General features: G+C 34.8%; 1 protein-coding gene across 1 annotated transcript; it reads left to right on the forward strand.

Moving 5' to 3' along the window:
* The first annotated feature begins 745 nt into the window (after nucleotides 1-745).
* On the forward strand, nucleotides 746-1,907 carry LOC112499823 (expansin-B15-like). The gene is made up of 4 exons (XM_025103101.1): nucleotides 746-899; nucleotides 992-1,104; nucleotides 1,222-1,412; nucleotides 1,586-1,907. The coding sequence occupies exons 1-4, from the start codon at nucleotides 746-748 to the stop codon at nucleotides 1,905-1,907; spliced, it is 780 nt and encodes a 259-aa protein (XP_024958869.1).
* The last annotated feature ends 13,514 nt before the right edge of the window (nucleotides 1,908-15,421 follow it).

The following is a 15,421-nucleotide window of genomic DNA, read 5'->3' on the forward strand; positions in this document are numbered from 1 at the left end:
TTTAAAGATTAATTAACAATTAATTAACAAATCTGCCGGAAATCCGCCGGAAAAGCAACCTGTTTAATTTTTTCGGCGGATTTTCTGGCGGATTTCCGTCGGAAGTCAATAAAAGTCAATTTTTTTGACTTCTGCCGGAAATCCGCCGGAAAAATTCCGGCGGAAATTTCCGCCGAAAATGCCCAGTTTTCTAGTAGTGTAGTGCCTTCCAAACCCGACTATTTCCAGCCAAATGTCCAAACATTGGGCTGCCATGGAAAAAATTATATATATAATTAGACAAAAAAAAGTTCTATTTACATGGAGAAGTAGAAACGCAAAATGAAACAACGATCTTGGGGTGTACAAAGATTTATTAAACCTAAAACTAGTAATTGATGACAGCTTGATGTCCCTTTAGGATTTGATATCCTGTACGGCCGTATAGACTGCACGTGGCCGAGGCCGGCCCTTAAAAACCACAGGTGGTAGTGCCTTCCAAACCCAACTATTTCCAAAAATTGGGCTGCCAAGGAATTTAAATTATATATATAATTAGACAAAAAAAATTCTATTTACATGGAGAAGTAGAAAGGCAAAGTGAAACAACCATCTAGGGGTGTACAAAGATTTGTCATCATAAAGAAAGATCAAAAATGAGACGGTTTCAAGAACTTTGATTTTGCTAATAAATATAAATACTTCAGTTACGCCATTCCAATCACCAATAAATACCCACAAAATCCCATCTAAAATTCAAAGCAAAATGGCCTTCAACCTTCAAAACCCTTTTTCAAATTTGATTGTTGTATGCTCAATTTCTTCCCTTTTGGCAAGCCATTTTGAACTCTTTGTTAATGGTGATGGGTTTTCACCCGCTTTGGGAACATGGTATGGGAATCCAAAAGGCGCTGGAAGTGGTAATTACATCTCAACATCATTCATTTTTTTTTCATTAATTTGTTAGAGATAAATAAAATATGTACCTATTCTTGTTCTTAATTATGCACAGGAGGAGCTTGTGGTTGGGCTAATGATGTGCAGTCACCTCCATTATCATCCATGATAGCAGCTGGAAATTCTAGAATTTTTTTGAATGGCAAAGGATGTGGGAATTGCTATCAGGTGATCAAGAACTTAACCCCAAAAAGTGATTTCATTAATCTTATAAATAAGAAAATGGGTACGTTTTTATGTGATTGTCGACGTTAACGTTTTAATATTATGGTTGATTTTTCTCAGATTAAGTGCAGTCGAACTCCATATTGCTCAGGAAACCCTATTACGGTGACGATAAGCGATCAGTGCCCAGGAAAATGCAATGATGTTCCATTCCATTTTGATTTAAGTGGAACTGCTTTTGGAGCATTGGCCAATCCGGGACAAGCTGATAATCTTCGTAAGCTAGGCCAAGTTGATATCCAATATCAAAGGTTTAATTCATACATGATTTTATTTGATGAATTCATGGGTTCTAATTCTACCCATTATTGTATTTGTTATACTGTTGCTAACCAACAAATGCTCCTGGAAGGATGAAAAGGAAGTATGCAAATTAAAGCGATACGAGAGATATCTATAAGACTTAATCTGCATGCATGTGTAGGGTGGCGTGCAACTATGGTGGAACAAAGATCGCTTTCAAGATTGCTAAAGGAACAAACCCTAACTGGTTTGCAACTGCGATAGAATTTCTAAATGGAGATGGTGGACTTGGTTCAGTGGAGATAGCACCGTCTGGTTCACAAGGGTTTGTTCCGATGAAGAACATTTGGGGCGCCGTTTGGCAAGCTGACATCAACCCATCTTTCCATGGTCCATTCTCGTTCAAGCTCACCTCTCCAACGAACAAGGTGGTGATCGCACAGAATGCTGTTCCGGCGGGATTTGCTGCTGGTCAAACTTATTTCTCTAACGTAAACTTTTAGTACCGAGCTAATAACAGTAGTGATCAGTCGATTAATAGTATGTAACTGAAGTAGTGTTTTCAGTTCAGTTGGAGTCTCATGTAGGTTTAGAGATAATGTTAACCCTTTGGTTTATTTCCTTTTAGTTTTGATGATAATAAGGCGTGAAGAGTAATCATTACATTAAAATTAACCGTATTTAATTTGACAGTACGATCCAACTGTGAGTGTTCTAAAAGACCCATTTAATTTGTTGGAAAGATTGAGCCATTCATGCCTGTGTTTTTCTGTTTTGATTTTAATATTGTTCTTTCTCCTGACCAATTTAACCTGTTGGAGGGACAATTGTTTATGCTTTCTCTGTTCTTGGACTTGAAATGTTATTCAAATTCTTCACTAACATTTAAGGTAGACTGTAAAACCACATATGGTAGTGTCTTCCAAACCCCACTATTCCCAGCCAAATGTCCAAACATTGGGCTGCCAAGGAAAAAAATATTATATATATAATTAGACAAAAAATAATTCTATTTACATGGAGAAGTAGAAACGCAAAGTGAAACACAAGGATCTTGGGGTGTACAAAGATTTATCATCAGAAAGAGAGTGTTGTTTTCTGGAAGATCATGAACTTGCAAACTCATTTTCTTAAAACAAGATGGTTCCAGTCTTCCAATCGACTTGCAAGCATCAATACTAGAAAACACGTATCAACGACAGAAAAAATCATTCTCGGATCAGCGAGGAAATTTGCAAAAACTAGTTCTTTCGCTGATTCTTTGCTGATTAATTGGCCAAAAACCAGTCCCATTGTTGATCCCATGCTGATCAGCGATGAATGGCCAAAAACCAGTTCACTTGCTGATCAATTATTAATTAGTAAATATTTTCTAATAAATATAATTAATTAATATTGAATAAAGTCCAATAAGGTCACTAAACATTAAGACCCAATAAAATAGATTGTAACTCAATAAAATTGAATGAAACTCATTAAGCTCAGTAATATTAAATAAAGCCAATAAAATGGAATAAGGTCGAATAAGAACGAATAAAGTCTATTAAAGTCCAATAAAATTAAATAAATCTCAATAAATAGATTGAGTCCCAATAAAACTAGAATAAAGTCCAATAAAGCCCGTTAAAGCATAATAAAACCGAATTAAATCAAATAAAACTCGTTAAGCCTTGATAAAATTGATTAAAACCCAATAAATGAATTAAGACCCAATAAAACCCATTAAAATCCAATAAATACCATTAAGACTCAATAAAACCGAATATATACACATCATGTATATATATGTATGTAACTCGGGTCGATGGGTATATATACATATAAAACAAACACATGTGTAAATATAACACACACGTTATCTAGACATTCACATATACATATACATTTAAACATATAAACAGCATCTGATACATGTATCTTGAACAATATATACATAGATCCAATCGTGGTTAGCAACCAACAAACATATATACACATCGTGTATGCATATGTATATAACACGGGCCGATGAGTATATATACATATTGTAACACCTCATACCACACACTACATGTAACACATACTTCATATATAAGAAATACATGTTTATACACCACTGTGGTCCCTTAGTACAAGAATCTACCAGTACAGATTACATGATTCATAAATTCAAAATACAACTCTTGTACTAATCAAGCTTCATTTACAAAACTATTCATATTATCAACAAATCTTCATGTTGTTAAACACATAGGGAAAATATTACATTTTTCCCTTCCCCTTACCTGCTGCAGTTCCTGCAATACATGTTTAAAATCACAAAACGAGGGTTAGACCGATAGGTCTAATGAGTTACCCTATTTATGTTATTGCAGAGTGATAATCACCAAAACTTTTTATGTAAAACAACTTTTCATATATATAAAGTAAAACATGATACCAATACCTTTCATTTTTCGAGCCAAATTCTTTGTTTGCAAACAATATATCAAATCTAAACAGGTTTACACAATCCAGAATATCATAATGCTACTTTTAAACTTTTCAAGTCTAATAAGGTTTATTCAAAGTTTCAGGCCAAACATGTTATCTCCTCCTCAATAACATCCAAACTATGATTTTCAATAAAAAAACCCTGATCCTAAACCTTTAAATCACAAAGAAATAAAGATTCCGAACCATGGTAATCTTAAGGGATATAATAGTAAGAGTTATATTACATAACACACACATACAAATGTCACCCTTATATCCAAATGTACACCTCTCCTTGATATGTCACCCTTATCCCATGGTACAACTCTCCTTGATATGTCACTCTTGTCCCATGGTACACCTCTCCTTGATATGCCACCCTTATTTCCCCATCAAAATATTTCACAAAACAATTCTATATAGAATAGACCGTAGTCAATAGAATTATTATCAGTTCAAATTCATTTTGTCAAATTTCCCATTTATTGTTTAAAAGAATCATCACTTGACAAGTCAACACATAATCTGGTCAACCTTGTCCGGATACACTTCACATAGCTTGACCTATTAACCACTTAGCTTAAATCTCAAAATCTTGTCTGGATAACCAATCCGGACAACACTATTTATGATCGTCCGGTTTAATAATCCGGATGCCACATCTCATAATCGTATTCATACTTCTCCTATTAATACTCATAACATGATTTAAATTTATAAATCGCCTAATAAATAAACCGGCTAAATGATCGATTTACCCATAAACCGGTTAAGGTATGTCCGGTTTAGATTTGATCCGCTCAACCCTCATCCAGTTTAAGGCCATATCGTTCATGCCTTAGGCGGTTTAACTCTAAACCGCTCATGCCTTGACCAATTTAAACACTTAAATCGCTTACTACTTGACCAGTTTATTCATAATCCGGATAACACTCCTACGGTTTAATCTTTAAACCGGGTGAAAAGTTTATACAACAATTTTATGCATTTCAAAGGAATTAAAACATTTAAATCACTCACCTTATGAATTTCTTTAGAAATCAGATGAATCTTTCTTCAAAATAAGCAATCCAGTCAAACTTTCCTTCTAAATCGCACAACTTTTCTTCCAAAGATGGAAAGAAGATGTAATGGAGGTTATGACCCTCCTCATATACTTTCCAAAAATAAGGTCGACTACTACAGCCTTTTTTTCTTACCCCACATGCATGCATATACATACAAGCATATACTTAATTCATGCATGAATAACCATGCACACCAATCATGCATTCTTATGTATATTATATGCATATTCACATATATATATATATATATATATACCATCTTATATATATATATATATGCATTTCACATTACACACATATGCCCATATAATTGATGCATACACATCTATGCATATAATTTTACATACTAGCATGATCAAATATATCAATTTATCATGTTATCACGAAATTATTTAACATATAATAACGTATTTATTACCTCAGGTGATAACCAGGATCCAGTTATCACACATATAACACATACACATGTGTACATACAACACACATCACGGTTAACAACTAAAACACATATATGCATATAATACTTATACATGTATATATATATATATATGTGACACCTACATATAAACATGTGTACATATAACACATAAAAATGAGAAAATAAGAAATATAGGATAATCCCTCGCTAATCAGCAAGGTATTAGCTACGGAATGGCCATTCCCTTGTTGATCTCTCGCTAGGGATGGTGATTTTCACCGACCCGGTGGGGAACCCTGTTCACCGGACCCGAACGGGGACGGGGATTCCTCGCTAAAACGGGTCCAAGGGCCGGGGCCGGGGATCCCCAGTATAGGCAAACTGGGGTTTGGGCCGGAGCTGGGTATTGCATCACACGACCCGCCCCGCACCCGGTATATTAAAATCATTAGTATTAATTTAGTTTGGGCCTTCTGTGTTTTTCAGCTTTAGGCTTTGGTACCAATCTGTTTTTGGGCTTTGGACTTAGACTTCATGTTTTCAAATCATATCGTATCCTATTATTCGTATAATCATGTACCGTTACTGTATAAGTCATAATTGCAGTCTACATAAGCCCTGCTTGAGCCCTCGATCGAGTATCGACGACACTCACCACTCACCAGACTCACACTCCTCAATCGTCATTGGCGTAAATCCTCATCGTCACTCGTCAGGTTTCCACTACTCAGTCACTCAACGAGCAGTAGCGTCACCCTCGACGGCTCGACACTTGACATTCAAGTCACCCTCGTCCCTCGTCAAGACTCACTACTCAACTACAGTAAGTACTAAGTAGTTGCTCTTTCAGTCTTTCTTCCTTTTCCTTTTTGATTCAACACCTTGATATATGGATATGGTGGGGTTTTTGTGTTCTATTAATTTTCTATCTTCCATGTTTGCTTGTTTCAATTTCGAGTAAAGTTCTGTTTGATTCAATTTTTCCGTCAATTTCAAGTGAAGTTTTGTTTGATTCAAGCCTTCAGCCCTTCAATTTTAGTAATTTCTAAGAAGATGACAATGTTGTTATTCAACATTACAGAATGATTTAGAACTATTCTTTTGGACATTAATAGAATGATTTACTGATTTAGAACTATTCTTTTAGAAACAAAATAACACATAGATTATTTTTGAAATGGTGATGATGGTTCTAAAGGACATTTATGATATGTGTTCTTTGCATAATTGCATTTCCTATTAGGTTTTTGTTCACATTTGGGTAGATTCCTTACAATAGCACTTTTCTTGGTGATTTCTGTTATATTGAAAAATGAAATCTATTAGCTTCACTTAGGCCATGGTTATTCACTAGCCAGTAGCCACTAAGTCTGAGTTGGTTCTACACAATTTACAAGCCCCTTTTGCCCATGTATACCTGCTACTCGTAGTTATTCAACATTAATAGAATATGTATATATATATGTATGCACGTATGTATGTATGTATTGTATATTATATAAATATATGTTGCTAGATAGATATACGTCATGTGTTATATACATAAACTTGTGGTTCTTCAAAAACGAATAAAACCCATTAAAGTCCAATAAAATTGATAAAATCCCAATAAATAGATTGAGTCTCAATAAAACTAGAATATAGTCCAATAAAGTCTGTTAAGGCCCAATAAAACCGAATTAAACTCAATAAAGCCCGTTAAGACCTAATAAATATGAATAAAACTCATTAAAGTCCAATAAAGACCATTAAGACCCAATAAAACTGAATATATACATATTGTGTATACATATGTCTATAACACGGTACGGTGGGTATATATATACACATAAAACATACACATGTACATATAACACACATTATTTAGACATTCATATATACACATACATTTAAACGTATATACAACATCCGATACATGTATCTTGAACAATGTATACATTAGATCCAATAGTGGTTAGCAACCAACAAACATATATACACATCGTGTATGCATATGTATATAACACGGGCCGACGGGTATATATACATATAACACATACACATGTGTACATATAAAACATATTGCGGTTAACAACTAAAACACATATATGCATATAACATATATACATGTATACATATGACACTTACATATAAACATGTGCATATATAACACATAAAAAATGAGAAAATTAGAAAATAAGGATAATCCCTTGCTAATCAGCAAGGGATTAGCGATGGAATGGCCATTCCTTTGCTGATCCCTCGCTAGAGATGGTGATTTTCCCCTACCCAGTGGGGAACTCGATTCACCCGACCCGAACGGGGATTTCCCGCTAAAACAGGTCCGGGGGCCGGGGATCCCCTGTATAGGCAAAATGGGGTTGGGGCCGGGTCCGGATATTGCATCCCCCAACCCTCCTCGAACCCGGTATATTAATATCATTATTACTAATTTAGTATGGGCCTTCTATTTTTCGGCTTTGGGTTTTGGTACCAATCAGTTTTTTAGGCTTTGTTCTTGGACCTCATGCCATTAAATCATACCATATCATACGATTAGTATAATCATGTATCGTTTCCGCATAAGTTATAAATGCAGTCTGCATAAGCCCTGCCTGAGCCCTCGACCGAATATCGACTACAGTCACCACTCACCATACTCACCCTCGTCAATCGTCATTGTCGTCAATCCTCATCGTCTCTCGTCAGATTTCCACTACTCAGGCATTCAAAGGGTAGCGACGTCTCCCTCGACAGCTCGACACTCGACAGTCACTCTCGTCCCTCGTCAAGACTCACTACTAAGCTATGGTAAGTACTAAGTAGTTGCTCTTTCAGTCTTTCTTTCTTTTCCTTTTTGATTCAACACCTTGATATATGGATATGGGGGAGAGGGGTTTGTGTTTGTTTAATTTCTATGTTCCATGTTTGCTTGTTTCAATTTCGAGTAAAAAATTCTATTTGATTCAACTTTTCCATCAATTTCGAGTGAAGTTCTATTTGATTCAAGCCTTCAGCCCTTCAATTTTAGTAATTTCTAAGAAGATGACAATGTTGTTATTCAACATTAAAGAATGATTTAGAACTATTCTTTTGGACATTAATAGAATGATTTACTGATTTAGAACTATTCTTTTGGAAACACAGTAACACACACATTATTTTTGAAATGGTGATGATGGTTCTAAAGGACATTAATTGTGATATATGTTCTTTGCATAATTGCATTTCCTATTAGGTTTTTGTTCACATTCGGGTAGCTTTCTTACACTAACACTTTTCTTGGTGATTTTTGTTATATTGATAAATGAAATATATTAGCTTCACTTAGGCCATGGTTATTCACTAGCCAGTAGCCACTAAGTCTGAGTTGGTTCTACACAATTTACCAGCCCCTTTTGCCCATGTATACCTGCTGCTCGTAGTTATTCAACATTAATAGAATATGTATATATGTATGTATGTATGTATGTACGTATGTATGTATGTATGTATGTATGTATTGTATATTATATAAATATATGTTGTTGTGTAGATATACGTCATGTGTTATATACATAAACTTGTGGTTCTTCACAATTTACTAAGATTGTGCGTAACTTCAGATTATTCTCTGATATGAAAAATTCACAAAACAAGAACACAGAAGATACTAAATGTGATGCTACGGAAGGAAACGATAAAGATCAAACGACTTGTAATGACACCAACGAATCTGTAAGCATGCCTATGGGATCAAATATTAGCCCTGAGATTGAAAAATCAAACAAAAGATTGAAAAATGTATTCTGGAACCATTTTGAAGCAATATATATTGATGTTCTTTGTCAATTTGCAAAATGTATGTATTGCAATAAACAGATGACTGGTAGACCCAATGATGGGACAACATATTTGAAAGATCACTTCAAGATATGTCCTAGGAGAGGTACAAAGGACATAAGGCAACATATGCTAGTTCAAGAGTAGACCGCCCAGGATGGAAAAACATCTTTGTTGAGTAATTATAACTTTTGTACTGAAACCTCAAGGGATGATTTAGCTAGGATGATCATTCTTCATGATTATCGACTTTCTATTGTTGAGCATCATGGTTTTAGAAAGTATTCAAATGGTCTTCAACCTTTATTTAAGGTGCCTTGTAGAGCTACAATCAAGTTCGACATCATGAAGATATACGAAACAAAAAAGGTGGTATATTGCGATGTTTGGAAGAAAACGAAAGTAGGAATGCTCTTACTTCGGATATGTGGACAACCGCTAACCAAAACAAAGGTTACATGACACTAACAGCACACTACATAGATGCCAATTGGAAGTTACAAAATTGGATTATCATGTTATTTCTCAGTTTAGTATTATGTAAATATTTATAATTCATTATTAATATTATAATTTGAATATATTCTTTGATGCAGCTTTTTACATGTGTCATCTCCACACACTGCTGATGCATTGTCCCAAGTCATGGTCGAATGCTTTATGGATTGGAACATTCACGACAATTGTTCAACATTGACACTTGACTATTGTTCAACAAATGATGTTTTGGTTGACAGGCTCTTAGGTACTCTTACTTCTTCCTCCTTAATTTTAAAGGGTAATTTGTTTCACATGAGATGTTGTGCGCATATCATTAATCTCATTGTGCAAGATGTGTTTTCTGTGATTGAGAAAGCAATCAAGAATATTAGGGATAGTGTCTCATTTTGGACATGTTCTCCTAAAAGATCCCAAGACTTTAGACTCGTTGCACGACAACTAGGTGTAGATTGTGAAAGAGAATCATTGCTTGATTGTAAGACTAGGTGGAATTATGTGTACATAATGTTGAATGTAGCTTTAGAATATAAAGATGTTTTTACTCATTTGAGCAAGAAAGATAAACATTATGTTTCTTTACCTAGTGAAGAGGAATGGAAAATGGCGGTTGATGTGTGTGATAAGTTAGCTTTGTTTTATCATGTGACTGAGACATTCTCTAGTACCAAGTATCCCACTTCCAACATGTTTTTCCCCTTAATCTGTGACATGAAACTATATATTAAAAGTTGGCACGACGATCATAATGACGTTATTAGGAACACGACATCAAGTATATTGCTTAAATTTGACAAATATTAGGGAGTCATACATGATGTGATGAGTGTGTCTATTGTTCTAGATTATAGGTATAAGTTAAAGTTGATTAGTTATTTATTCCCAAGGATTTATGATGTGGACTCAAAAGATGATGTTATGAGGATACATACTCTATGTAATGATTTATTTGAGGAGTATAAAAAGAAACATGATCACAATAAAAGGAAAGGACAAAGTGGCACTACTGGGTGGGGGGAAATCTTATTCAAACAAGGCCCCATAGCAATTAAATTTTGAGAATATGATATCTGAGGATGACATGTTTGAAACGACTGATGTGGATGATTATTTGTCAGAGAAATTGTTACCGCAGGATGAAGGATTTGATAAAGTAATGTGGTGGAAGTGCAATGGTGCTAAGTTTCCTATCATGCAGAGGATTGCGAGGGATATGTAGGTCATTCCTATTTCTACAGTAGCTTCAGAATCGGCTTTAGCATGAGCAAAAACAAGGTAACGAAACAACAAAGTCGACTAAAATCGCAAACAGTTGGAGCATTAATATGCAGTCAAAGTTGGTTAAGGAACGAAATTGAAGATAATAATTATATAAATTGTTTGTTATAATAATTATATAAATTGTTATATACACTTTTTCTGACTTGCATTATTTTTATTTTAGATAAAAAAAACATGGAGAACCAAAATGATTTGATCAAACGATTGCATACGTTGAAGATGTTGATTGTTGAGTGACTAGAATTATGTGTTTCTAGGAAAAAAACGTGTTTTGAATTTTGATGTATCTCATTGGATTTTTGTATGCTTATTTGTTACACCGTTGGTGTTGGTGTTGGTGTTGTTGGCAAAACTTGTATGATTATTTGTTACATCGTAACCAGCAACGAATTCCCCCCCCCCCCACTGTAAGTTAAATTATTATTATTCCTTTTGCATCTGAGTTTCTTCTTGAATTTGCAGCCTTCTTTCAAGATAATTTGTTGGCTCTTTTTGCTTTGGTTTCACTCCACAGTCTGACCGCGGGATGACCGGGGACGGGATTAACATCCCCGTACCTGTCGGGGATCGGGGCCGGGGGCTGTGACTATAAACCGGGGCGGGGGATTCCAAAACCTGCACCATCCTCGCCCCATTGCCATGCCTATCCCTTGCTGATCGGCGAGGGAATGGCCAGAAACCAGGTCCCTCACAGATCCCTCGTTGATCAGCGAGGGAATAGCCATAAACCATTTCCCTCGCTGATCAATGAGGGATCTGAATGGCCAATCTATCGCTAATCTGTCGTTGATCAACGAGGGGTCTACGAGGGATTATCCAATTTGTCTTATTTGTTTTTTCATTTTCTATGTGTTTTATGTATGCATGTTTATGTATAGGTGTCATATGTATACATGTATACGTGTTATATGTATATATGTGTAGGTGTTATCTATATATGTATGTTATATACGAATGTCTAGATAATGTATGTGTTATATGTACATATGTGTACGTGATATATGTATACATACCTCCCCTCCCGTGTTATATGTACACAATGTATATATATGTTTGTTGGTATCTAACCAAGATTGGATGTATATATGTATTGTTGAATATACATGTATCGAATGTTGTATATATTTTAAATGTATGTGTATATGTGAATGTCTAAATAATGTGTGTTATATGTACACATGTGTATCTGTTATATGTATATATATATCTGTCAGCTCGTGTTATATACGTACGTATACACAATGAGTATAGATTTGGTTTTATTGAGCCTTCATCAAACGATTGCATACAAATATATTAATAAATAACAAATGTTTATTAATTAACAATTAATTAATTATTAATTATATTTATCAAAAAAAAATATTAATAAATAACAAATATTTAATAATAAATAATTAACGTACTAATTATATATTTATCAAAAAACAAATATATTAATAAATAACAAATATTTATGAATTAATAACTAATTAAATTATTAATTATATTAATAAAAAAAATTTAATAAATTAGTAAATATTTATTTTTTTAAAACACTATTAATAAATTAATACAATTATTTTTTAAAAACATTTTCAACGACGGAAATTTCCCTTGGAAATCTGACACATCGATGTTTTTTGATATACAAAAACCCAAATCGGCCAGATCCATTTCTTTATCGTCTCCAAAATCATCGACCTGCTTCCATTTTTTTCGACCGCTTCCATTTCTCGACCAGACCTGCTTCCATTTCTCGACCAGACCTGCTTCCATTTCTCGACTGTCGCTGTTGACACTCGATGCTGACCGTTCGGCTGCCGAGATCTGCCGACCGTCACCACCACCTCCCACCTGCTGGCCACCGGCTGTCACCACCACCATCCACATGTTGTGCGATCGTCACCACCACCATCCACATGTCGTGCGATCGTCACCACCTCCTCCTACCTGCCACCAACTGTCACCACCACCTCCGACCTCCCATCCTTGTTCCAACCGATTTCATCCCCAACCTCTAACCCTAAAATTTGTAAGTCTTTTTTTTGTTGCAAATATCAAGGGTTATTTTGAGTTGTTAGTTTTATAAATTTTAGTATATAAATGTTATCTTTAAATCATTGTTAGTTTGTGTTGTCAATTGTTGGGCAAACATTAAGGTTATTTTGATAAAATGTGTTCATGATTTGGAATTTTAAAGGTAAGTTAGAATTTGAGATTTTAAATGTAGAATCAAACTATTTTGTTAACTAGAATCAAGTTTGATTTGGGATTTGAGACCAAATGGTCTATACATTGCCTTGTGATTATGTTTATTACATAATGTTATCTAATTCGTATATGGTGCAATAGTTTGTTATCTAATTCATAACTTGTGCTATTAATTAGTTGGGTCGCCAATTGTTGGGCAAACACTAGGCTCGATTTTATTAATTTGCAGTTGGGTTACCAATTGTTGGGCAAACATTAGGCTTGATTTTATTAATTTGTAGTTGGGTTTCCACTTGATGGGAGAACATTAGTCTTGATTTTTTGGAAATATTTTTTTATTGTCGTTAGGCTGCTGAAATTTTAAAAAACATAGGTTTGTGTTTTAAACTCATTTACAGTTTTAAAGTCATCCAAAACCCTCTAAACCTATGGTTTGACTTTCAAGTAGTTAAACCATTAAACGTAGGCTTTTCAACTCGTTCAAAAGACTTCCAACTTCATTCAAACATAAGATTTGACTTTCAAGTAGTCAAACATTTACACGTAGGCTTTTAAAAACTCCTCTAAACCTACGGCGTGACTACTTAAAAGTCAAACTGTTACACTTAGAGTTTTAAAGTCATCTAAAACTCCTCTAAACATATGTTTTGACTTTATAGTAGTGAAAAGTTTACATGTAGGCTTTTCAAGTCTTCCAAAAGACTTTCAGCTTCATTCACACCTACTGTTTGACTTTCAAGTAGTCAAACCGTTACACTTAGGGCATGTTTACTTGCTTTTTATTACCTCTTACCTTGGTAAGAGATGACTTGTTTACCAAAAAGAAATTTGACCTCTTACCATAATTTCATTACTGATCGTCATCTTTCCCTAGTAAGAGGTTGATATGCTCCTTACCAGAGTAAGAGGTAACCATCCCGGTTATATCCCTATGCCCATCAGTTTTGAAAAAAAAAAAAACATTCAACTGCAAGTGATGCATGTTCATACCTTACCCAACATGACTCCGTAAATGTCGCATCTGCAACATCTCATGTATGTGGGTATCATTTCAGTTCCAACAGATAGAAAGAAGGAAGAAAGAAGAAAATTTAATGGGATTTAGGTTAGGAATCGGTGGAATTAAAAGGCAGAAGTGGGTTTTATCAGACCACCTTTTTTCATTTTTATGTTCCTATGTTAGTGGCTAGGTCGCAATAGTTTTTTACCATTATCAACCATTTTTTAATAATTCAATTTTCTTTTATAATAATTATGAATAAAAAAATTGTAAACGTTCAAATTGGTCTATAATATTTTATTTTATTGGTATCAGAAAAAATATACCATAACATTAAATGCATCGTCAACTATTTTGATATATTATAACTTTGATTTGGTACCGGAGTTGAGAGAGAAGTTGGCAAAGGTAGAGGAGGAACTGGAGGCCGAACGGAAGAGTAGGGCAGATTTGGAGGCCGAACAGGTTAGATATGTTGTTGCATTAGCCGAACAGGTCGCCTTATTAGAGCATTTTTTTGTGTTTATGCGGCAGTCAATATACGTCCCCTCTCCCCCTTCCCGGTAGTTAGATTGTATGAATTTGAACATTAAATTGTATGAATTAGTTAGTTTTAATTTGTTTACAGTTTTGGTTTGTTATTTTATGGTCAGGTTTTGTATAAATAAATACATAAATTATGTAATTATAAATTATTTAAATTTAAATTAATAAAAATTAGCGACGGAAAGATTCCTTCGCTGATCTGTCACTGATCCGTCGCTAATAGCATCACCTACGAGGTTTTGACCGACGGACGATCAGTGACGGAAGACCCTATAGCGACGGATTTCATACTCGTATTTTTGCAGTGATCCAATACTCAACTTTTTAACTTTGAAATTCATACAAATATCGTCCATGGATTTAGAATAAAAATTGGATTTAAAAGATTCATTACAAAGAAGAAATTCTTCTGGTATAAAAAGCTACTGTTTGCCAAAAAGTTTGGCTTTTAATGTAGATCGAAAGTATGAAGCTCACTTTGAAGAAGTAATGATGAAGAAAACTTCCCACTACAAAAATGTTGGGTATCAGCGAGGGAAAATTCCCTCGCTGATCCGTCGCTGAAAGCTCCGTCCGTCGCTGATCCGTCGCTGATACTCCGTCGGTCAAACAGTCGTAGGTAATGCTATTAGCGACGGATCAGCGATGGAAATCAGCGACGGATTTGCGACAGACACTTTCAGCGACGGATCAGCGACAGATGTACTTAGCGACGGATCTGCGACGGATTTGCGAGGGAACTATCAGCGACGGATTTGC

The sequence above is a fragment of the Cynara cardunculus genome (assembly GCF_001531365.2).
Source record: "Cynara cardunculus var. scolymus isolate 2C chromosome LG 17, CcrdV1, whole genome shotgun sequence".
Lineage (NCBI taxonomy): Eukaryota > Viridiplantae > Streptophyta > Magnoliopsida > Asterales > Asteraceae > Cynara > Cynara cardunculus.